General features: G+C 41.5%; 1 protein-coding gene across 1 annotated transcript in view; it reads left to right on the top strand.

Annotated features, from left to right (window-relative positions):
- plxna2 (plexin A2) overlaps nt 1–23752 on the top strand; it is a 226167-nt gene that overhangs the window by 36811 nt on the left and 165604 nt on the right. Inside the window, exon 3 of the mRNA XM_088919992.1 lies at nt 3060–3242. Within this exon, the coding sequence (XP_088776118.1) occupies nt 3060–3242 (183 nt within the window). The remainder of the gene's footprint in view (nt 1–3059; nt 3243–23752) is intronic.

Genomic DNA, 23752 nt, shown 5'->3' on the forward strand with positions numbered 1-23752 from the left:
TAAAGCACAGCAGAGCAGGTACAGTCAACAGGATTTGTATGTGCAGCGGGGTACTGTTTCAAGAAGGTGCTTTGCAGGTCATAGAATTTCTGTCTCCCAATTGGTTCAAGATAAGGTTATGAAGTTATTCAAAAGTTCAGGTACTGTAATGTTTTCAGAGCCTGCTTCTATTTATTTATAACTCAGAACCCAGACAGAGACACTAAGCCACCATGCATAAGATCTTGTTATGCTGCGTTTATGGATCTTTTCTGTGCATCGCCATGGGAAGACCTGAACCCTTGACTCTGTTTGTTCTATGTAATCTTATGCAAAGTGGCCTCTGTCACGCAGCCATGAGGGTCATGGTAAGGGCCTAGATTTGTACATAGAGCTCTGCTTTAGGGTGATCAATTATTAGCTCTCTTATATAAATACGATCTAAGTGGTTAGTGTGCCAAAAAAGAAGGGAAACAAGAGTAAAAAATGTGTGTCACCTTAATACAGAAAAGTCATAATACTGTATTCATATGTCACTAGTATCTGATGTAAATGTTTTTTGAGATGGTAGTTAAACACTTGTGACCCTTGCTTACTAAAAAAAGCTGTTTTACCATATAGATATATAAGTTAGAGCACCTATCCAATAATAGAATAACAGAACATACAGTTCATACAAAAATGTACATATAGCTAATGAAAAAAAATAGCATTCTCACTTCACAAAGTTAAAAAAAAATCTGTGGATTTGAAAATCAAACTCTGTTTTCTGTGTTATTTGATTGTAACTTTGCATTCATTGGTAAGTCCAAATTGCCCCAGTATTTGTGTGTGCCAGGCAGTGCATTACAGAAATGTCTGACAGGTCTATCTAAATCAAAGAAAGAACAGTTCATACACTAAACATCTCTCGAAAACACATCACTGCTGTGTTTGTTTAAGCAGCAACAGTAAATGTCATCCAGTAGTGGGAGGGCTTCAAAGTGTGGGTATTCTTTGTGCCATTTCCATGGAAAAACTGTATTTGTGAAGTGTGGGTATGTTTTTCTGAGACCAGCCGTCCTTGTGTCTGTGATTCTCTTTTATAATAGGGAGATAAATATGTTTAATTTATTAAGTTATTCCTGTGAATATTCAGACAGAAAAAGAGAAAACTGATGGATTACTCTATTATAATAGGAATTAGCACCGGATCAAGGAAGGCAATAATTTTGAAATTGCTGAGACAGATCAATTTTTACTTCCTAAATAATGAAGTGTTCCATAAATGCACCAGTGCAGAATTCCTTGTAGATAGGAAGCGTAAGTGGCAGTTAAATTCAAGCACCCACTCTAATTCCTTAAGGATATAGCACACAAGTAATTAAAAAGGACATATCTATTGTCTATGATTTGCTACCAAATGTGTGCTGTGTATACTGCAGTACATATGTTCTGTGGTTCCCTAATATAAATGTAAAAAAGGAAAAATGATCTGGGTGAGGAAAAAGAATCTCTCAGGAATATATTTTATATTTCATTTAAACTATTTTGTTTGTTTAAATCATTTAAATCTTTAGAGAAGAGTTTCAGAGGAGGACAACCAGTCACATTTACCATAGTTGAGAAAATAGTGTCTGGTTTAAAATGCAGAGAAAATCTAACTCTGTACCTGCCTTGATTTGGGGAGTTTGTATTGTGCAGTTGTTGTCTTCATTATTCAAATATGAAGCAATATATCATTTCTGTTTATAAAACTGCATGCAAAGCAGTGGATCTACAGGGAGAGTGTGATGTTACACCAGTACAAGGCAGCCATCCCTTTCCTATTTGGGAATAACATTCCCTACATTAGTCACCACTGCTTGCTATAGTGTTGGGCTTTTTCTTTGTTCTAAAAGAGCTAGAGATAACTGGGGCTGTGGTATAATGGCTAGTGCTCATGATCTGTGCTGAAACCACTGAACACATATCAATATAGTTCTTATTAACTGTGAGTTATTTGAGGTGACTAGCTCGAAAGGATAATGGTTAAATGTTCCCCCCGTGAACAGCCCATGTGCGGCTGCAGGATCGAACAATATTTCTGTGATCCACGATCTGTCCAAACAGGACTGGCTTGAGATCCCTACTACATTCATTGCACTATTCTCATGCATATGGCTTTATGAAGCATTGCTCCCCTGCTATCAACCTGTCTTTGTCCAAATCCATCTCTCTTTGGCTATCTAATTTCAAAAAGTATATAGCCAACAGGAAACACTAGTGAGATCATCTCTAGGACTATTGCTGGTGAATTATTATCGTTGAAATATCACAGACGGTGATGCATGGTGATGTGGTGGTTAGTGCTTCTGCCCTACAACCCTTGAGTCCTGGGTTTAAATCCTGTCTGAGGCACCTTTTTTGTGGAGTTTCTCCCCGTGTTCTCCCCATGTTTCTGTGGGTTTTTTCCAGGTACTCCAGTTTCTTCCCACCCTTCAGTGATGTGCTTGGTTCACTGGTGTTTCTTAATTGTCCCCGTGTCCTTGTGTGTGTGGAATCCAGGGGTATCCAGCCTCCTGCCTTGTTTCCTGTGTCCAGCTCACTGTAACCCTGCATAGGACAGGACAGAATAAAGCATCTGTGGATACTGAGTGGATGGAAATACCACAGTCAGCTTAAAGGCCTAATAAAACCTGTCTTTCTCAACCAGACTAACTAAAGATGATCTATATTCATACCTGTGTATTTGTAAAATCTAAATTTAAGTGAAATTCTAATGGAAAAACACTGCATCTTTACTTTTAACGAGCTTTACCTCTGACTTGGTGCTTTGAAAACGAGGCAGACATCCTGCAGCTCATTAAAAACACTGGGCCGTCATCCTTGATCTGAAACATGTCTTGTTGAAAAAATTGGAATAAAGTTGTCAAAAATTAAATTTGGCTTCCAGTCCAACTTGAGGAAATCGGAGCGTTTTTCCTTTCTTCATTCAGAGGCATTTGCTCTTATATTATGTAACCATAGCTCTGAATAAATTTGCCTGGGTATACAAAATAAAAACCTGGTCCTTTTTTAGTTCTGTGTAAATGGAGCCCTATTCATGTCTCTCTCTCCAGCCTGTTCCCATTGACGACACTTTCTGTGGCCTGGACATCAACCAGCCGCTTGGAGGGTCTCGGCTGGTGGCCGGCCTCACGCTCTTCACCGAGAGCCGTGACCGCATGACCTCGGTGGCCTCCTATGTCTACAACGGCTACTGCGTGGCCTTTGTGGGCACCAAGAGTGGACGACTGAAGAAGGTAAGTCTGGAGTGGTACACTGGCCTGTGCAGCCTGGGATTGATCCTGCTCTGAAGGTAGAGCCTAACGCGCCTGGCTGTGTTATTCAGGCCTGGCTGGCAACAAGGGGCCTGAGCGCAACCTCCATGAAAATGTCAAGGGTGTTCATCATGAGCCATTTCAGGAGTGCAGTAAGGCACTGCTGTGTCCGGGATAAGGAAAAAACTACAACAATGAAATGGATGTTTTCACAGCCTCACACCTGCGTTAATTCCCTTGCCTCGGTATCAGTCTGTTTCTTGGTTAGTTCCATGCAACATTTTACCTTCATTGTGCTTTTCTCACAGTACATTACTAAGACCAGCAGATGTAGTTTATTTATAACCTCATTAATGAATCAGTCATCTTAAGGCATCGCAAAGGAGCTACTGTACAAGACACTATCTTGACAATATAAATGGCAAATATTTAATATTTAAAATGTCATTAAATAGTTGTTTTTTAGTGTAATCTTTATTCCTATTTTTTGGTCAAAGTTTAATGTATCTTTGTTGTATTAAGATTTTGTGTAAGCAAATGTGATTCACTGTTGAGGAGTCCTACCTCGGACCCGGTGTATTCAGGATTGGTGCCAGGATGAGGAGGAAGTGGGTCTCCTGATAGACTGGTTCACTGGGGTTTTCATCACTGTATTGAGCTACACAACCAGTGAGATGGCGATGTGTGATGATTGGCTGGTGGAAGGCTGACACTACAGTGGTTTTTCTGGAGGAGTGGGAGGCTATTGGCTCTATGACGCTAGGCTGGGGTTGATGTATTGGATGTATTAAAATGCTGAGCTGCTAGATCATTTGAGTCGACAGAATAGTTTTAACTCTAGTGTACCTACCAGCGTGTGCTTTACGATCTGGGTTTAGCCAGAGATTACTGTCTTCAAACTTTAATACAGAAAACACAGGCTTCTCTTTTACCTGTTGTTCAAATCAGAAACCGACAATCACAAGACAAGCTTTATTAGAAAGCAGAAATCTGAAGAAAGAACAAAACTACATCTTGCTCCAGTGCCTTTTGTGCCTTTTCTGGTGTTTGTTTTGACTAATGCACAAAGAGGATTAGAATCCACTTTTCCACTGAGCTTTGAGAACAATTATTGAGGAGTGACAGCATTAACTCAGTCTGAAGCGTTTCAGAAAATCTTCTACATTACCAGTTTGTGAAGGTGTAACAATTAAAATATTCATGTGGGCTCATTATGATCGAAATCCAATGATAATGACTTCAAATTTATGGATCTTACAAGTAAAAAATTAATTTATACTTATCTTAAATTTTTAATGCAAGCCATCCCAGAACATGAGATCCATTCATTGTAGTGGTCGTATTTTAAGGAAGGCTTGACTGTAGCCTCATATAACCTTGATCTGCCCATTAGCTGTAATAGTTGCAGTTTGGAAAAGAGCCAGATCTGAAGAGCTAGATCTCCAGCTGGAATATATAAGTTTTAGCATTAAAGTCAGGGACTGTCATGATGGCATGAATTTTGCAAAATGATGACATTTTACATTACCTAGAGATGCATTTATGAAATGTACCCTGTCAATTTTTTGTATTTTTGTGTCTCAATGCAAAATTTCAATGCAAAATTCAGTATAATTTTATTTTGTCCTGGAGAGTGTACACAGCTGCCGAAAGTACATATTTCTGAATAGAAAGTAAGCAATAGGAGAATCATGGTTGTTTTAATTTAATCTTTTCTGTTGCAGGCCACGCTATTTTAATCCACACTTCACGTTAACTAGCAGCCAAGTAATAAGTTGCTTCGGAGCCAGATGTTGTGATGATTAGTTAATTGCATTTATATAGAGCATGCCTTAGCATATATGAGTGGATTACTACTGAAGTGCAGCACCCACCTGGCTGACATACTGTACAGCAGCCATTATCTACCAACAGTCCAACTACACAGCACATGTGCAGGAGAAGTGAGAAGGTGTTTTACTAGATGAGTTGAAGGGAAATGTCACCAGCATTAACACCTCTACTCTTTTAAACAGTGCCATACAGTCCTTAAGGACAACAATCTCATTTTAATGTCTCATCCCAAGATTAGCATCTCCTTTGCCACCGTCTCCCAGGACGATACTGGGGTTTTGGTTTTTGAAATTCTTGTTTAGACAAAAGAGTGTCTCCTACAGGTTCACCAACATCACTTACACCAGCAGCAACCTGGTTTCCCTGGGAGGTCTCCCATCCAGTCCTGACCAGGTGCAGTCTTGCCTAGCTGCTGAGATCTGGCGAGATCAGGCTACACAAGGTGGTAACAGCTGCTGTTGCTTAGACATGCATAATAACCAGACTGTCACAGCTATGTAATGTAGCAGCAAAAGCTTTCTGGTGAGCTTGACAGAGATGAATAAAACTAATATTTTTTGCTTTCTGAAACTGGTACAGTAAATGTCAGAGGAACCCTTGGCTGAGTGTGCATGACAGAGGATTGAGGAATTTGTCTCACTTCCCCTCAGAGACCCAGGTTTCTGACACCCTGGGTTTATTTCAGGAATGAGAGGGCGAGCTCTCCTAACTCTGAGGTGTAAAAAGTCTTTCAAGCACCCTGAATCAACAGCTGCAGTGTTTGTGAAATCTGACAGAGGTCTCCAGGGAAGATTGTTTAAGATGAGCAAATTAATGAGAGAGAGAGGGGAGGTGAGAGATGGAAGCAAGCTGTTTCCGTACTACTGACCTGCTGTAGTTTGCCATTTGTTAACCAAACAAATAGCTTTTAAAATCCTGTGCACAGTACAGAAACACGCATACTGTACATGCACACACTTACGCATGGGCCTGGGGCTTGCTTCTCTTTTTTTTTCTGAATAAGAAGAGTAATCAGGGGGAAAAAAATAATCCGGACTGCATAATCCTCTTATTTGAATCAGGATTACTTTAATTATTTATACTTCTTTTTTGTTGCTGTTGCTACATGGTTAAATTGAATCCTGCTAAAAAAAAAACAGATAAAGATTAATCCTGGCTGTGCTGTTGTTACATGTTTTATAAAGGCTTCTTTAGGTTTTCAACAGAAGCCTTACAGTACATACTGTGTTTTTTTTCTGTCTGTATTGCCTCACTAATTTTAGCCTGGAAACCTAATGCACTCTTCTACCATCAGTGAAGACACTGACATTCAGTGGTCTTTACATTACATTTTACCTTTGTTTGCAATTTTTATGTGAATAATGTTACAAAACACAGAGATAGGATTGTGATATGTCCCCTTTGGGGCCAATTTCCCATGAAGTTGTTATAGTATTAAATAATATGAACAGTGTTGAGCTGGTGCTTTTGTGACATTTACAGGAGTCACTGTAAGGATATATGGTGATGTCATGTTGACCTTAGAGGCTTCTTCTCCTCGGTTGTGCTGGAGGACAGCAGCTAGCTTCTGTTTCGGCCTCCCCCAGCTGAATGCCATCAATACGCTGCAGCCTGGGCATCCGTGGAGAAAAGCCTGTTTTTTGACAGGACGTGTAAGTGCGTGACAGGGGCCTGCTTTGTAAAGGTTTGATGCGCCTTAGATGACATCGTGCGAGGGCAAAACGCTTAACAGCGAGCTCACTTCCCTTCCCCCAGCCAGCCAAACCGAAGGAGAGAAGGAGCGACTGTTGAGATGTGAATTTAATGCAGCAAGAGAACCCAGGGCTGTGCTGCCTGTAATTGGATTGGCTCGATTCCTGAACTACCCCCACCCCTTCCAACATACCCCCCCAAAAAAACTCTTCCTGACAGAGTTGCTCATGCTGTTTCTGTTGTTATTTTATGGACTCTGGCACAGGGTAGAAAGGCAGACTTGTACTGAGAGGTTTTGCGGTGGGGGGAGAGAAAGTAGCCTATAGGGACAATAGGAAAAAAAGAAACACAGATGAGGAGAATAACAATAAATTAATTGGTTTGAAAAGAACTGAACAAATGGAGGGGTGGAATTCTCCAATACTATTTGCCTGGCAGACACAGTTTTGTGCTGGGAGGGAGTAATTGCTTTCTCTCCTTATGGGTGTCATTTACTAGAGCGCTTAACCTTTAGGGTGACAGGACTGCACCGTATGGGGAACCTGCTGTCACAGCATTGTATCGGGCTGCATCAGTCAAAGTTCATGAGTTTACATTGGAAAAAAAGGCTTTCTTGTGGGGTACGGCAGAGTGCAGTGATTGATTGCAAGGACGAATGTGTGAACATCTCAACAGAAAACCTTCTTTGTAGGAGGCTGTGGGACGCAGCGGACTGAATTGCTAGACTTTGCATTTTCAAAGTATTTCATTTTTAGTTCTGGTCGAACTGAAATGAGTCAAGATTCTTTTCCCAGCTCTTTTGTGTTTAAATAATGGCTAATTACACCATCCTAACTTTTAAATTGGCTGTAGCTAGTTTACTGGGCTCAGCTTTATTTGGGTTGCAGCTGAAAGGGTACCTCTTTGTGTGGAATGATGTAGATGTGAAACCAAAGGTGTGTGTAGGGGGCCATCTTCTTCTTTGGTCTTTCAGGACCAAATTCAGTGTGGGACAGTAATTTTCTCTTGAAGGGGAAGAGAGCTAAACATGTTTACATGCACCTAAGGGATCTTTCCCCTCAAGCACACTGACACATGCATGTGGACATACTGTACAATGCTGTACAGTATAGCAGCTTTATTCAGGAATGGACTTCAATCACAGAGATTCGGAAGCTATGACAAATACAAATATTTTTTTGTTTAAAAAATGGACACAGACAAAATTATGGGTATAAAGACCCTAATAAGTGAAAATCCTACAACCCACTGTTTTCAGTTAAACCTTAGGGATATCTAGTAGCCCAGGGTGCCCAGAATGTAAAGCACAAAGGAGAGTATGGTGTCCACGTATCCACTAGATGAGACAGAGCCAATCCACGTCTAACTGTGTATACTAATAAAATAGGTTTAAAATCAGGGTGAAAAGAAACTGTTTTTGAAGTGTGGAGCTGATACACTGTAAGGTGATGGAGGAGCCTGCAGTCAGACAGAGAACAGGGAAACCTGAGATCCCGGTATGTGGTAGGATCAGGGTCAAAGGTCATGCTAGAAGGAGGCCATTTGTACTCCTCTGCACCTGTTTGGTGGCATCACTTTTTTTTTCTTTGTAGAAAAAGTCCAACCCTCTTAAAAGAGTGGTGTCTTGCAGTGTGACTTGTGGTGCTGGGAGAGATCAGAGATATTGAAAAACATATTAGAATCTAGATTGCGACTACTGTACAATTTATTTTCTTCTCATTACCCACTAGTGCACAACGATCAATTTAATTGCAGTCTGGCTGTGTGGTTTGCCAATGGATCATGACCACCAAAACCCACATTTAAGAATTAATGTTGTTAAGCCGAATCCATTCATCTTTGGTGCTGACAGATTTAACAGGATCAACATTTTATTTGCTCTCTTTATGAACACAGCGCTTTTTAAAAAGGTTGCACTGCTCAAACGTTCTCTCTTACCTGGCCGCTGGAATCAATCCGTTCCGCTGAGTCAGGGCGGCTCAGTGGTGGACACAGATGATTCTGACACACAAGTACGGGGTACTTGAAAGGATATCGCAGACAGATGCTCTGGTTGCTAATTTGCCACATGTCTCACTTTCCCTAGAATCTTGATTTTTCAATCCCTGCCTCTCCGGGAACAAGCGTGCTAATTCCCAAGCCACTACCCAGCTGCAGCCAAATCGCAATTTCACTCCAGTGCGATTGCAGGGCCTACATTCAAAATGGAGATTTCCCAAACCCGGGCCTAACCCACGTGTAAAGTAATAAATATGAAGTGAGGAACACAGGGGGATGGGGACGGGGGGGTGAGTGTTCTTCGAGGCTCAAGTGTTGCGATCGGTAGGTGCACAGTGCCATCAGTCTCCTCCTACCACTGACCTTGAACGACTTCCACTTCAGCCTCCCCAGGGCCCCAGCCTCTCACCTTAATAAGCACCCAAAACAAAGGAAAACATTTATTTGTAAGAATAGGTAGGAGAAGAAAGGGAGGATGTCCGATTTGAATTCCCTCTCAGGCTTGCCAGGAACGGCAGTCTAACCAGCTTGGAGGCTGGTGTCCTTAGCAACAGCTGAGGCTCATGGCAGCATTTGAAAAGAGAGGAGAACGTCCCAAGGGATGTCCGCGCACAGCCGAGCCAAATCCACTCGGACCACATGTGTGGCTCGTCGGGGAGAGCGCACCGACTGCATACGAAGTTGGGGGGCATTTACCCACTTTTTTTTTCACGAACGTTCGCAAATTTAAGTTTATTCATAAAGATCCGTGAAAAACTGGAGTAAAAGGAAAAACATCGACAAGTTCCAGCACATTAAATGAATGCATTGCGTGGGTCTGATTAGGAGAAGGGCAGCGCTTTGCACACTGATTTATTTTCTGAGGATGAACAGAAAATCCGCTGTTACCAAAGTGTCATTTTTGGTAAAAAAGTGTAAAAAAAGTGTTTTCAAAAGGTAAAAAAACAACAATTTTTCCTTTTTTTTTCTTTGTCAAAGGGTAATCCAATTCTAGAAAATTGCTGAAGGTAAAAACATTCCAGTTCAAAAGGGATCTTTCCATTTTTCATCTAGCAGCCCAGAGAAAGGCACGCCGAACATTAGAAAGCACAGCCAACCCCTTTCCTTGACACCCACTAACAGCAGAGTTTGACGGACAGCAGGTGCACTGTGTTCCTGTTTTTCTCTCGGTCTATTTTCTAGCTCGGGGCGCTTTGAAAGTGCTGTCCAATCACGGCTCCAGGTTGTGTCCCAGAATGTCCCAGGGGAAGACATGCTGGGTTTAAATTGTCAGTCTGAGCTGGCCACTGTTAATCTTCAACAACGTTGCTCTCCAGAAGTCACTCACGCACAGGGCTGAGCTATTGACTGTGACTGCGTTGTTGCACAGAAAGCCACTGACACTATTGAACCAGGCATTATACAGAAGTTTGTTTGGGTGCTTTGTATTGCATGCAAACATTTTCTATGGTTACGGCTGGAACATGTCATGTCAGTTCCGCGTTTTCCTTCTTTATTCTTATTTTAGCTGGAAACATGTCTACATTTGGATAATATGTTACTTTTACGAGTTGAAAACTGAAAGGCATTAAAAAGGCAACAAATACTATTGGTTCCAATACTCATTTGTCACATTTTTAATGCTTCTCCGTATGTGTTATTTGGAGCACTGCAGACCTTATTTTTAAAATGAACAACATTGGTGATCAATTCAATTCAAATGTATTTAAAATGTAAATTCTATCAAAATTTGCATGCAATTCTCTCAGTATCAAAGGATTTCAATAATTTTTATCTATAAACAGTCACATGAGATTTTTCTCAGCTGAGACCTGTTTTAGGTCCCCTTACTTTGCTTAAATGCCAAGAAAATGCATTATAAATTTCTTTTCTTGTGACAAAGAATAAAGGATTATGGACTTTCTGAACCTTCTCATTATTGTGAAGGATGGGGCTGTAGTGTCTAGTACCGCAGATCCCTCTGTGTTAGATTGTTAGAACCAGCTCAGTACAATTTAGATCTATTCAGTCTGTCCTTTTCAAATTTTACCACCGGGATTTAATCTAATTGCTTTCTTTTATAACAAACTGCGCCTGTCTGAGAGACAGAGGAGCAGGCTTTACTGCAGAGCCCATTGCCGTGAGACAGGCTGCTTTTAAAGCTTCATTCCTATCCCTGCCTCTTCAGCATCCTGCCCCAGCCCAGTGTCTTACTGGCAGGCCATAGTCATTTCTCCTGCACCCAGGGAACTGTCTGTTTCCGGGAGATCTCAGCCCTGGATGTCTAGAGGTTTAATCATTACCATCTGAGCAAAAGTTAGTCTCCTGCTCCAGTCTTTCTCCTGAGCCGATTAAAGGAGTTATCCTATTGACTAAACAGTAATACAGAGGGTCCTACTGGCTTAGTGAATTAAACTTACTGCTAAATGTCCTGCTCCTGTACATGACCATTGGATACTTACTAGGGGAAAGGCGCTGACCTTCCACATCTGAGATCTCATTCTGATTTGATTTCTACTGGAAATGCCATGTAAATTTCCTTTTCTTTCTCGTCGTTTCAAACAGTTAATCATGAACTGTGGAGTTTACTGTGAGAAACTAGCTGGGCAGGAAGTGCTTCATAATTTCAGAGTTATTTATACACTGTTTCTTTGTGTTGATAATGCTCTTCATGCATCGGCCACACATCCTAAGGTGCTTAGCAGTCCAACCCAGTTCATTAGAAATGGTCACACACATGTCCATTTCCAAACCGGGCTTTTATTGGTCAGTTTATCTCTTTAATTGAAAACAGAAGTCAAAATATCCCACCATGTCCTTATGCTTTTTTCCAGTCCTTGTAGCTAAAGGCAGGGACATATCAAGATCTAGCTCTTCCATTCCCTCTTATAAAGAGGAAGTGTGTGAAATTCTTGATTGCTCCTGTAGTAAGCTTTTCGAAAATATACCATCTTAAATTGTGTTCTGTTGTCAAATAAAAAGCCATAGCAAAAGAAAACATGTGCGTCTCAACTGAGATTTGGGGACCAGTGCCAGAGCCACTGGACCAAACTGAGATTTTGACTGATTTAAAGCACCACTAGGGCTGCAAAGGAAGAAAGAGAAAGCGGAGAGTAAATGAGAGAGAGAGAACATTTTTGTCTGGCCCAGTCTGTGCAGCTTTTGTGCAGAGCATCTGGACACACACTATAAGAGAGTCGTTTCATTGTACGGTAAACTCTAAGAACAGTAAGCTCTTGGAAAAGCCGGAAAGATTAACTAGATATACAGTAGGATTAGACAATTCATGCAGTGTATATTGCTAGCATTCTGTTAAAAATGCGTTTTTAATCTCTTTATTAAGTAGTAACACATGCATGGACTTTTAATGGAGGCTATTTGTTATCTCATAAATTATAATGTATAATTCTGGAAGGCCATCTCTGTATATTGAACATAATGCTTTTATGTGGCTCATATGCCTTCTATTCTATTAATGTGCAGCTCCATACCACAGTTGATCCAAACCAGCTGGCGACAGTGTGTTTCTCCTTCACAACCATAATTTTGTCACTTCAGTACCAGTACACTTTTACTGAGCTGTTTTTAATGTGTCTTCAAAACTTTGACAATCTCAAATCTCTACCGGCCATGTTTCAGTTACGTAGCTGAGAGTCTACCTGGATAAAAACAAAACACAGCAGACACTGCCGTCATGAGGAGCAAATCTGGGATGTTCTGGTGTAGGTAGGATTGTACCACCCTTAATAAGAAGGTATTCTTATGTATAAAGGCAACCAGTAAAGCACAAGCTGTCTTCTGTGATGCCAAATCCCTGCTGGGTATCAGTGATGGTAGGATGGGGATATAGGGCTTTCTCAACTTGTAGTAACACAATGACCCCTGGGGGAGTCTTGTCTCTTGCGGGTTCACAGTGCTGCTGGTGAGGGACGCTCCTCTTCTCCAGCCAGTTCAGTTCATTGTCATATGCACAAGTGCAATGAAATATTTATTTGCGCGTATGCATCAATACAAAGACATTAAAGGAAACACCAAAAACATAAACACAGAACAGCAGTGGCAACTACAACAAGTTAAGTAACATACAACTTTAAAAATAGTCAGACAAGCAGTGTGAGAAAAAAAAAACATCAGTGTGAGCCAGTGGTAGGGCTACAGTTCAAGAGTTCAAGCAACCCTGAACCTCTGGTACTAAGGTGGGTCTGCCCACGTGTCCCCATTCTCCTGTGTGTGGTTTTGGGGTTTACAGCTCACAAGTGAAAACACACAATTAATTATTCCAGACTGGATGGGTATTACGAAAATTACTGGCAACTCTAAATAAAAAAACGAGAGGGCATCTTGAATGCTTATTACTTCAAAAAGAAGAATTCCCATTAGGAAACGGTACTTCTGAATGAGCCACATGGCAAGGAGGAGCTAATGACGGGCATAAGAATGTAACAACGTAAGAACTCATGAAAAGTTACAAAGAAGGGGAGACCATTTGGCCCATGCTTGGTTGCTTGCTGCTAGCCAAGTGATCTCAGGTTGTCATCCTGCTGTTTCTTGAAAGAAGCCAGGGTGTCAGATTGATCTCAGTGGCCAGTTGCTGCTGTTGATGATGTGGGTGATAAGAGAGTCTTCCTGTATGTAATAATCTGTAGTACCCGCTGACAGCTTTCACTCGCTCGGCAGGAGGCTGCTCTGACCTTTTCTGCAGTGACCTTTTCACGACCTGCTCTGCTTACTATTTAACCTCCTATAACTGACAAAGAATGCAGACTTTAAAGTTGCCTGTTTTTCTTCTGGGCAGGGAGAGGGAGGGGGGATGGGGAGTGTGGTGATTTGTGGGGCAGGGCCCCTAGCTTCAGAAATGCGGGGCTGGTGACTCAGACCCTCACATTTGCTGATTGAGTGTCCAGAACAGGAGACAGAATCCCCTGCTGTGCTTTTCAGAGTTCACCCCCACTTCTGCCCCACCACCCGTCTCTGTTCAGCTGTTGTTTCCTTAGAGAACCCACCCCACGGTCTCCATTCCTCTGTTTATTCACCGGCAGCTACAGGTATGTGTCCCTTTCCAGGAATCTTTTTTCCAGAAATCCTGGGTTGCCAAAGGTCGCTTGTCTTCTGTCTGATTCACTACACCCTTTATCCTCAATAGGGCTGTAGAGTAATATTATACCACCTACCCTGCAGTTACCTGAGAAGGGAAATTTGAACAATTCTCTATGTATGCAATCACTTGGACACGTGTAAAACCATACCCCACTTGTAGTTAATACACTATACACTACTGTTCATTTCTGTTCAGTGAATCAGCTGACTGTAGTGGCAAAAAAGACCAATAGCAATTGAAGTGATGTCAGATTTAAAATATACTGTAGCATCCTGGCTATATCTCTTGCTGGTCTTTTCTCTAGACCTATTCTGCAATCGGCCTTTTTGAGTTTTCTTACAATTCCACAGTGCCTTTGGGATGTATTATTATTTGCCTGTCCTGTTGCTGTCTTACAGCGATAAGCCTCTTAGACTCTTTGTCAAGGCTACAGGCAAGGAAAACCACACTCCTTTTTTTTAAATGTAACGGATCAAAGATCCAATTACACTGTTGGGTAAATACTGTAATTATACTAACTTTATAATGTAAATAAATTAGCCCATCACTTTAAAATTGATTACTGCTGGCCCAGGTTTGGCAGGTTGCTGCATTCCTTTTGGCTTCAGCTCTCTCTTTCCATCAGCCTGGTGCTGTTAGAGGAAACCAAGCTTTGCATTTCTACCTGTTGATATAATTTGCCAGGACACAGACTGCACCTTGGGTTCCCATATAGGGCTGCTGGATTTCTTGGTAGAAAATGAAAAGTGCTGACCAGGTAAGTAGGACTTAGTTACCTCAACATTCCTGTGATTACATACAATACATTGCTAGAGCTCCTTTGGCATCTGTACCAAGAGGCTTTTGATCAGCAGTCCTGCTAGTAAGATATTATAAATAATAATAACAACTCCATTACTAAGGGTGAGATCTGTTTTCTTCATATTTGGATTCTTCTGGGGTTTTTGGAGTTTGACAGAGAAAGAAAATGACATTTCACAGTTTAGAAAGGAGGGGATTGCTCTCTTCTGCACTATTGCTATGACTGGCTAGAGTTCCTCTTAGGTTCTGAGGGAAGAAAAGGCCGACCAACTCGGACATCCTAGTGAACCACTCATTAACATGTTTGTATCGTTGTCCAAAATGCATACAAAAGCGCATTAGCCAGAGTGCTAATTGTTCACTCCATGGATGCTTTGCTCTGTAAAATTGAAAAATGAAAAGTCTAGTTTGGGCTAATGTTCTTCACATAATCCTGAATTGTCCAACAGTGTGTATTCAAAGCAAGTTGACACAACTGTGGTACTGTAGGTGCACCAAATCTAATGTTTGTGTAAGAAGCCTTTGCAGACATGTTATCAATGTGTTGTCAGCCTTTAAAAAGGCAGAAATGCCACGCTCTCCAAATATAAAGCAAAAGGAAAATGTGAATACCAGCTAGCTGCTTGCAAAGGTGCTTGTATTTTACTGCTGGCCCTGACAGAACGAAATGAAATGATGGAGACTTTGTAACTGCGGTTGCAGTCAAGCCTCTCCTGACTCTGGCTTGAGTCACTGGAGGATATGATGGGCACCGGTAGAAGTTATAGCTGTGTAAAGTTATATAGTGCAGAAAAGCTGCTAAATTATTGTCTGTGGTGGCCTAATCTCATAAGCTTTGCCTTTGGGGTTCACCTTTCGTAGAAAGGCAAGAATTACAGAAAGTGCTTTAGCTCTCTTTCGAAAGGCTTTGGACACACTGAGCCGTGGGATTGTTCGCTCAGCCTGTGCTTTGTGTTCAGCTTGTACGAATAGAATGTTAATGTGAAGCAGGCATTTACTATGTAATCCTTACACTGATGTAAGGATATCCCTGATGCTGCTAATGATAATAATAATTAGAATTTATGGATTCCTGATACTGATGACTGGTTGCTACTCTCCTGTATCAGTGAGGTCTATTTTCTTTTCTATTTGGATCCTTCTGGGTTTTTTTGGGGGGAGTTTGACAGAGAAAGAAAATGACATTTCGCAGTTTAGAAAGGAAGTGACAACTCCTTTCTGTGCCATTGGTATGAGTATGGCTAGAGTTCCTCTTTGGTTCAGAGGGGAAAAAAGGCCATCCAGCTTGGACATCCTAGTGAACCACAGCACTATTCTTTCTGTTCTTTGCCGTTGTGTTCAGAAGGAAAGCAGGGTACTTTTTCTAAAGAAAGAATAGAACATTTGTCTACTTACTAACTGCCTTGTTTCTGATCACCTGCATTGTGGCCTGAGAGAAACCAAGGATGTATACTCTGCTGGTAGACCCTCTGTCCCTCTGTCATCAGGCAGGAGATGATATGAGAGTGATTATTTTTTAGCATTAGCTCTTTTCTTCTTTCACGCCTAACCGTTTTTAAACGGAGCTGAGTGTATTTACTTGTTTGTAAATGCCTTGAACTGTTCCAAACTAGATTTGATCTTGGTGTGCATCTTTCTAGTAAAAGATTTTATTAATTAAAAACAAACAGAAGTAAATAAAACACTTCCTCCTTCTGTTCTGTTTTAAAGTTCTGCCTTTTTTTTGTTTCTTTTTACTTTGGCACTTATCACATAAATAGCAAAATAGGCCTGGGCATGAAAAAAGGTGAGTCTACAACTTGCTTAGGCTCCTGCATCCCACGTGAGATAAATGAGCAGAGCCCGACTGGTCCAGTTATCAATATTCAGCCCTTCTCTTCCACACACTCACCCCACAGTGCACAGCCCCAGAGAACAGAGAGGACTGGAAATTCATAGAAATTCTTATCAGTTCACATGTTGTTTTTATTGATTTGTTTCTCTGGTTACAGCACTCTACCGAGAACAAAAGCATGTTTTTTTTTATTAAATACAAGACACCCAATTTTCCTACAGCCCTTTGAATCAACACTAACCATGGCAGAGCAAAACCCCTTCACAAAGGGAAAACAAACTTGTAAAAACAACCTCCTGCTTACATGCAGTGGCACATTCATTCTCTTAAAGTTTAATTTTATTTGAAATATTTTTTTCTCATACTGACTGACCTCTGTTGCTTGACTCCCATCGCACACTACCTTTTCTGATAAATACATTTGTCAAATTGTGTTTCTAAATTTTGCCTTAATGTACTGACCTGAGCATTAGCAGAAACTAATAATAAAAACTCCCTGAGGAAAATGTTCAACATATAGCTTGCACTTTTAAGTGAAGAGCTGGACTATAGCCATAGTCAATTGATTTATTAAGAAAGCACTCCACCAGCCTAGATAGTGCAATTATTCAGTTAATTTTTGCTGACTTTTAGGAAGAGCTAAAAGCCAGCGTGACAAGACGTCAGCTGTTGCTGGTCAGTATGTGGAGAACTGGGCATGCAAGAGTCTGAGCTAGAAATGTCGTAAGCTACAGGACTAATAAGCAATCCACAGCCTGATCTAAGGACCATTTTCTCTTAGCCTGAGAACATTTGCAGGAGAATAAGAAAGGTAGGGAGGTAGGAATGAACTATAAGGAAATGCAATGGCTGGTATCAAAGACAAAAACGCGGTCCTTGTAGTTCAGTCGTCTTCTGATCCAGGGGTTCTTAACCTGGGGTGCACACACCTCCTGGGGGTGCCAGACAAGCCAGATTTTTAAAATTCAATTATTTTGTTTCATCCAGGTATTTCTTGTAATGTAATGTACATCTAGGTATTTTAATGTAAATGTAAAAAAAGTGTGTAATTTTTCATGTGTTCTTAATTTTACTGCAAAATTAAAATAAATATTTCTGCCTCTTTCATTCTATACGTTATGATATCTGTTAGGTTTAAAGAACTGCCCTGCTTCAACAATTTATGATAAGGGGCGCGAGACCATATTTTGAGAACCAAAAGGGTACAGGCTGCAGTATACAGTAGGTTAAGATCCCCCGTTCTGGTCTCAGGAATACAAAAAAAAGTTTTTAACGAGGCGTACACGGTAACCATTTATGCTTATAATGTAGATCTGAGGATGTCATCCCGCAATTTCTGAGAGGATTCCAGGGAACTGACTTCAGTGAAATTCAATCATTAATGTTCTTTTTCGAGAAGACGCACCTTGAAACGTGTGTCCAGGTGAGAGGGTTTGCCTCCAGCTCGGATGTTCCGGGCAGTCACATTGACAGCACACACTTGCTCAGTCTTCACTCACTCCTGCTTCCTGCTTCCTTGTCAATTCAGAACTTCTGTGGCAGAACTCAAAACATTCACTTGATTTTTCCTTTCCCCCGTCATTATTTTTATCTTGTTTTATCTTGGTGTGGTTTTCCAGAACAAATCAGCCTGATTTTCATGACTGTCTCTTGAAATAAAAAACATGAAAGGTGCTCTCTTAGTCTGGCGCGTCGATTTTGTTTCCTCTGACAGCCGGGTGGAAGCTCTACAAAACATCGCATCAACTTTATTAACAGTATCATCTTTCCTGTACAGAGGAAGAAAGTGCACTCTGAAATGTTTCTTGTCAGGCTAAATTACATATACTCTTCAGGAATGTAATAATTCCAAGACTCACAGGACCCTTAATGGTAGAAATAGCAGACTGCATGAAAAAAGATTTGTCTTCAATGAAATCATTGGATCCTCATGTATGTTTACATGATTAGATCTTGTCCATTAAATCTTGAAGTCAAACTAATTTGCAGTTATTTTTGCTTTCCTGGCACACACTTTATTTTCAATGTCAAAAGAATCATCCTGGGCATCCGTTTCAAATCCATATTAAACATCAGAAATTGAAAAGCATGCCGGGGTCTCCTGTAACCGAGCTCTTCGATTAGCGTCCTCAGTGATGCCATGCCCCAGCTGTGCTCTGCTTGGTCATGGTCACTTTCTGCGGCTTCAGACCAAATGATTTGGCTCACAGCTCATGTCCCCCCTCTCTGCCTCTCGCTGAGGTACTCTGGCTTCTGTAAGGAAAAACCAGGGCCAAGATGAAGGACCGATGGCGGTAAAAGCTGGGTCAAAGATCTTCACTTAGCATGTGGACACGTTTTAATCACACACAACTGCTAATGAGACCAATTTGTGTCTTTACTGAGGGCAGATGTGGTACAGGGCGAGGTTTGCTGAGTTCAGATTGAAGACTTTTTCTTTTTGATTTTTGACTTTTTTCTTTCTAGTCTCAAATACTAAAATAACATGAATGATTTTTTTTTTTATTTTAAGCAGTCCACTGCTTGATTTCCACGCCTGCAAACTTACCCCTTTTTTCTCCGTGGTCACGTGACACTATCCAAGCCATCATTCATGCAAGCCAACAAGTGGCCAATGGAGATATGTACAGTATAAGGCCTAAGCTTTGCTTCACAAAAGCCCATTTTGAGCTCTTTTAAAAACTATTTTGGTTATTTCAGTACCCCAGTGCTAGTAAATGGAAAACACAAATTTCTCTTGAAGTGCTGCTTCGTTGGGGGTTTTGAGGGATCTAATAATTGGGAACAGGTGTTACTGCACAGTAAGTTTGTGATTTGCATTAGCCCTGGCTGCACTGCGCAGAATGCAAATGTCGAATGCATGTGAATTAAATACAGCTGAGATCATGCTGTAAGTTAAAGCTGAATTGATGACAGCAAGTGAAATGCAAGTTTCTGGAGTAACCAAATGCGAAAGGAATAGGAATGGATAAAGCCTGATTTCTTACCAGGTCAGGCCTTGCGGTGGTTCTGTGATGCTGGTAAAGTAAAAGAGTCGAGTGAAAGAAGGAGCGAGATGAAAGCTGTCCTAGCTGAATGGTTGGGGGCTGCAGAAGAAAGAGATTCCCTGACCTATTTGTCAAGGGGAGTCTGGAGGACTGAGAGTGGTGGTTTTCTGGAAGCTCCTGGCTTGTGTCTCTGTGGACTGGAGGACTGGAGGAGACGGGTAGTGTGGAGCACAGATGTGTGTACTCCTGCCATGTGTGTGGGGAGTGTGGGAAGGGGGAGGCTGGAAAATAATAGAGGGAGGGGGGAGAGCGTCAGGCATTAGAGGCGGCAAAGAGCCGAAAGGCAAAAAAAGACGCCGTCTCCAGAGACATCACTCTAATGAATGCTGATGCTTTCTAATAGATTATGATAATATTTCAAACACCTGGTAATAACAGCTTCCACGGAAAGCCATTACTCACTTTTCAGTTTTAATTTTTTCCTTTTTTTTTTTTGCCTGCTTTGAGGTTGGCCCGCTGTGCTTACCTTCGCGGTGCCGAGGCTGTGACAGAGAGGTGTCAGGGGGCTTCTCTCACTCCTGCCCCGCTGTCTCATGGATGAATGAAGCTGTGTCTCTGTAGTTTTAATAGGCTGCGATAAGAGTTTGTATTGCTGCTTGTAGCTTGTACTGCAGTGCTTGGTGCAAGGACTGCATGCGTTGTACAAGGTTATTATTGCCGTTGCCTCCCAAAGGATTTAGCTAAGCAGTCCCCTTGTTAGCAATGGCAACACATATTTTAAGAAAAGCTTAAGTTATAGCATAACATATCCATTCATTGCTGGTGGTGTGAACATGAGAACATGGTGCCAGTAAGTTTGAGTTTGTAATATCTGGGGCTGAAGCTAATTCTGTGATCTGGGATAACAGGGGCAAAGGAAGAGATTACCTGGGCTGTAATAAGGGTAGAGGTTGTTCTGGCATTAGTTAGAAACTATGCTCAAAGCAGAATTCACTCACAACAGTGCAGAGCATCAGTGATGGATCTGTACTCCTGAGCAGAGTGTTGTGGGTTCATACCCCATGTAGGAGGTGCTGTGCCCCTAAGCAGGGTAGGCTTACTTCAGCAAAGCCAGTTACCAGTTAAATTAATAAGAAATAATGGTTGGTGCAATCTGCAGTTCAGGAGCTTCCAAATACCATATTTGTCTTCCTGTGACTTATTATACAAGCATCCTGATCCAGAGCCTTGTCCTGCTTTGTCTCCTGAAATATCGAAATGGTTGCTGTGTCACGCAAGACCTCTGCTCTGCTAACTTTTCCTTGCAGGAAACAAAACATGCCGTTACGAACTTGTCCCGGGAGGTTGTGCAGGGCACACGAGGAGCCATCTAATGTAGATGCTGGGTTCCTCTTTCTGCAGTCTCCTGGCAGCTTTGTTATGTGCCGTGTGTGACTCAGTTTCCAGAGGGCACTGAAGGCTTTAACACTGGCAAACAAGGTCAAGTGCATGTTATAGTATTATATAATCAGGGAGAGCAAATTCCTGAACACAACATGCCAGTAAAACTCCTAAGAAGATCACAACCTTGTTGAGGAGCAGGCTGAATGTGCTGCATTTCAGTGCTGCTGGTGCCTACAGTGGTTTGTTTTTTCTACAGTGTCAGCCTTGCTGCAGTGCCCCAAGTCAAAATAATTGCTATCAGTTTATGGCAATTTCTCATTCCTATGATACTCAGCCAAATACCGTTTTGCTTCCATCAACCTGTTCTGATAAAGAGATGCAGACTCGTCCTCTATTTATGCCAGTGGAGCCCAAGGAGAGTTTGAAAATCCTTTGTATTGGCAGTGCTGCTGAACAACAAAGAGCCAATGTCAAGAAAAGTATCACAACAGATGTTTTCTTTTTTCTCTTTCTTAAAATCCTGGTGGTAAAGTTGTCAGGCACTACAATGCACACTTTAAAACCTCCTCTTATATTTTTCTTGTTTTTTTTTGTGTATAGAATGCACACGGTGTGAAATTAATTCCTTCTTATAGCCACATTGGTAAAGCTAAGAATGATAAGGTGATATTCTTGTGGGCTCCTGTGTGAGTTCTGGTTAAATGTTTCCGAGGCTATTGAAACTCTGTTACAATCCCAATAACCCATTGCCTCTCTTCTCTTTCTGTCTCTGTACATGCACATCTCTCTTGACAATCCATCACACTCAGAAGTGTGTGCATTTTAAAGCTTGTTGTCAAATCAGCACTGACCCTCTTAAACACTGCAAAACCATTGGGAAATTACCCAGCCCTCTTTAATTACATGAATAAATTAGACCAGAGAGTAAATGAGTGGTCTGTGCTAAACCAGGTGTTTCTTTTTTGTTTTCCTTCTAACTGAAGCCTCTTGTGGCTGCAATGTGTTATTTATCCTGACAGACATCAAGGTTGAAATTATTTCCTTATTGTTATGTGATGGTTACACAGAATTGCTTTCTTTCCATCTCTTTTCATTTTTTGGGCAAAACCGCTGCGCAATTGCAGAGGACTCTTGAATTTCTTATGTTGCTCTCTCAAGGATCTCAGGATCTTGTAATTTTCAATTAAAACAGATTGCACTTTTAAAATGCTTCGTGCGCCAGGTTTGCACAAGGCTGTTTGCTGTCTCAGCAGGGAGAAATGCCTCATTGCCTGGAGGGAGTTGGTGTTTTATTTATTTACTTTGCTTGTTTGTTTGTTTCTTTGATGAAAAGACAAATAAAATTAAACAGATGAGGGCAGGGGAGATAGAGCAGCTGGCTCCTGAGTCTCCTCAGGCTGTGCTTTCCCTTTTCTCTGTGGTGTTTGCGCTTACCTGCCCTGTGGCCAGGTGACCAGTGACCCCTCTGTGTCTCCCCGGTCTCAGCTCTTATTAATGTCAGGACTGAGTCAAACTGTTCAACCTTGAGCACTGAAAGAGAAACAACAGATGCCACACGCCGCCTGCGTACCCACCTCTGGTGTACCACAGCGCTGGCCACTGGCAGCTCACTTTCTGCCACACTATTCTGTCGCACCATCTCCGTTCCCCCTCAGCTGTCAGGCTCTGAGGAGAGATTAAGGTCCCACTGCTTGGCAGCCAACAGAATTTCTTCTTCCAGCTCGATCAGAAAGCCAGCAAAATAATAATCCGTCTTGATGAGAGGGGACTGCTTTAACATTTGAACATTTAACTTACGTTTGATAGTTAATCATAGGACCAAGGAAGAGGAAACAAAGCTCAATATCTCATTTGCCCACCTGTTTATACAGTAACTGAAAAGCAAAGGCGAAAAATATCCTTCTTCATCTTTGAATCTAAGAGAGATTGCCTGCTTAAATTGCCATTTTAAAAAAATGGAGATCATCTAAAGCCTTCCTGAATGCAGACTGAAAGAGAAGGCTCTACAAATCCAGGAGCTGGAGTCCCGCTTGAACATTCCAGGTTTCTTAGACCAGACAGATGTGCCAAGAGGAGCCAGGAGGATCGTATAGCTGTCCCTAGCCTCCTCTCTCCCCTGCTTCCTTGTTCCAGATCTCCCTCTGAAACCAGATAGCGTCTGTGTTTGAGCTGCACTTGTCCTGAAGTGCTGTCCCATTCAAACAGATACAGGGTTACAAAGCACCGCTGATAAGATTAACAGGACAAGCAGTAGCTAGAATTTCATGCTCAGCCGTGAGCTGCCTGCTTGGGGCTTGCTTGGGCTGTGTTAACCTCTTCCTCACTAACTGTTCCCTGTCTTCCTATATTCCTGGGTGCCACTCTGTTTAACTTCCCTGGAATTTCTTCATAAAGCATGGTGGTACTGTATGAATCCACAAACTGGCTGGCATCAAGCATGTCTTGGATCATCTTGGATCTCCTATATCTGTGCTACTATACACAGCTGGGTATAGCTCTCTGGTCCATATGTTTTTATTTGCTCTTTATAAATTATTGGTATTCTTTAAAGGATGTTAAATGCAGAAGCAATTGTATTCTGGTGGTTTTAATAAAATTTGTCAACATTGTTCAAAACTTCTAAATCCATATTTTCTAGTTATAAAGTATTAGGGGGTGACTGATAAAAATAATTGGTATTATATACAATACATATCAGCCTTTTAAAGGCCAGCTTTTAACCACATTCATAAAACCACCATCAGGATAAATAAGGCAAAGGTCTTGTTGTAAATGCAAATTAAAAGTTACAGAAAATTACCGGCAAATATTGAATTCATAACTATCAGCATGCAGCTGAGTGGTCTTGTCAGTCTGCTGAGCTGATTCTGGATTTACATTTATATGG

This window comes from Atractosteus spatula, chromosome 7, assembly GCF_055471065.1.
Source record: "Atractosteus spatula isolate fAtrSpa1 chromosome 7, fAtrSpa1.hap1, whole genome shotgun sequence".
Lineage (NCBI taxonomy): Eukaryota > Metazoa > Chordata > Actinopteri > Semionotiformes > Lepisosteidae > Atractosteus > Atractosteus spatula.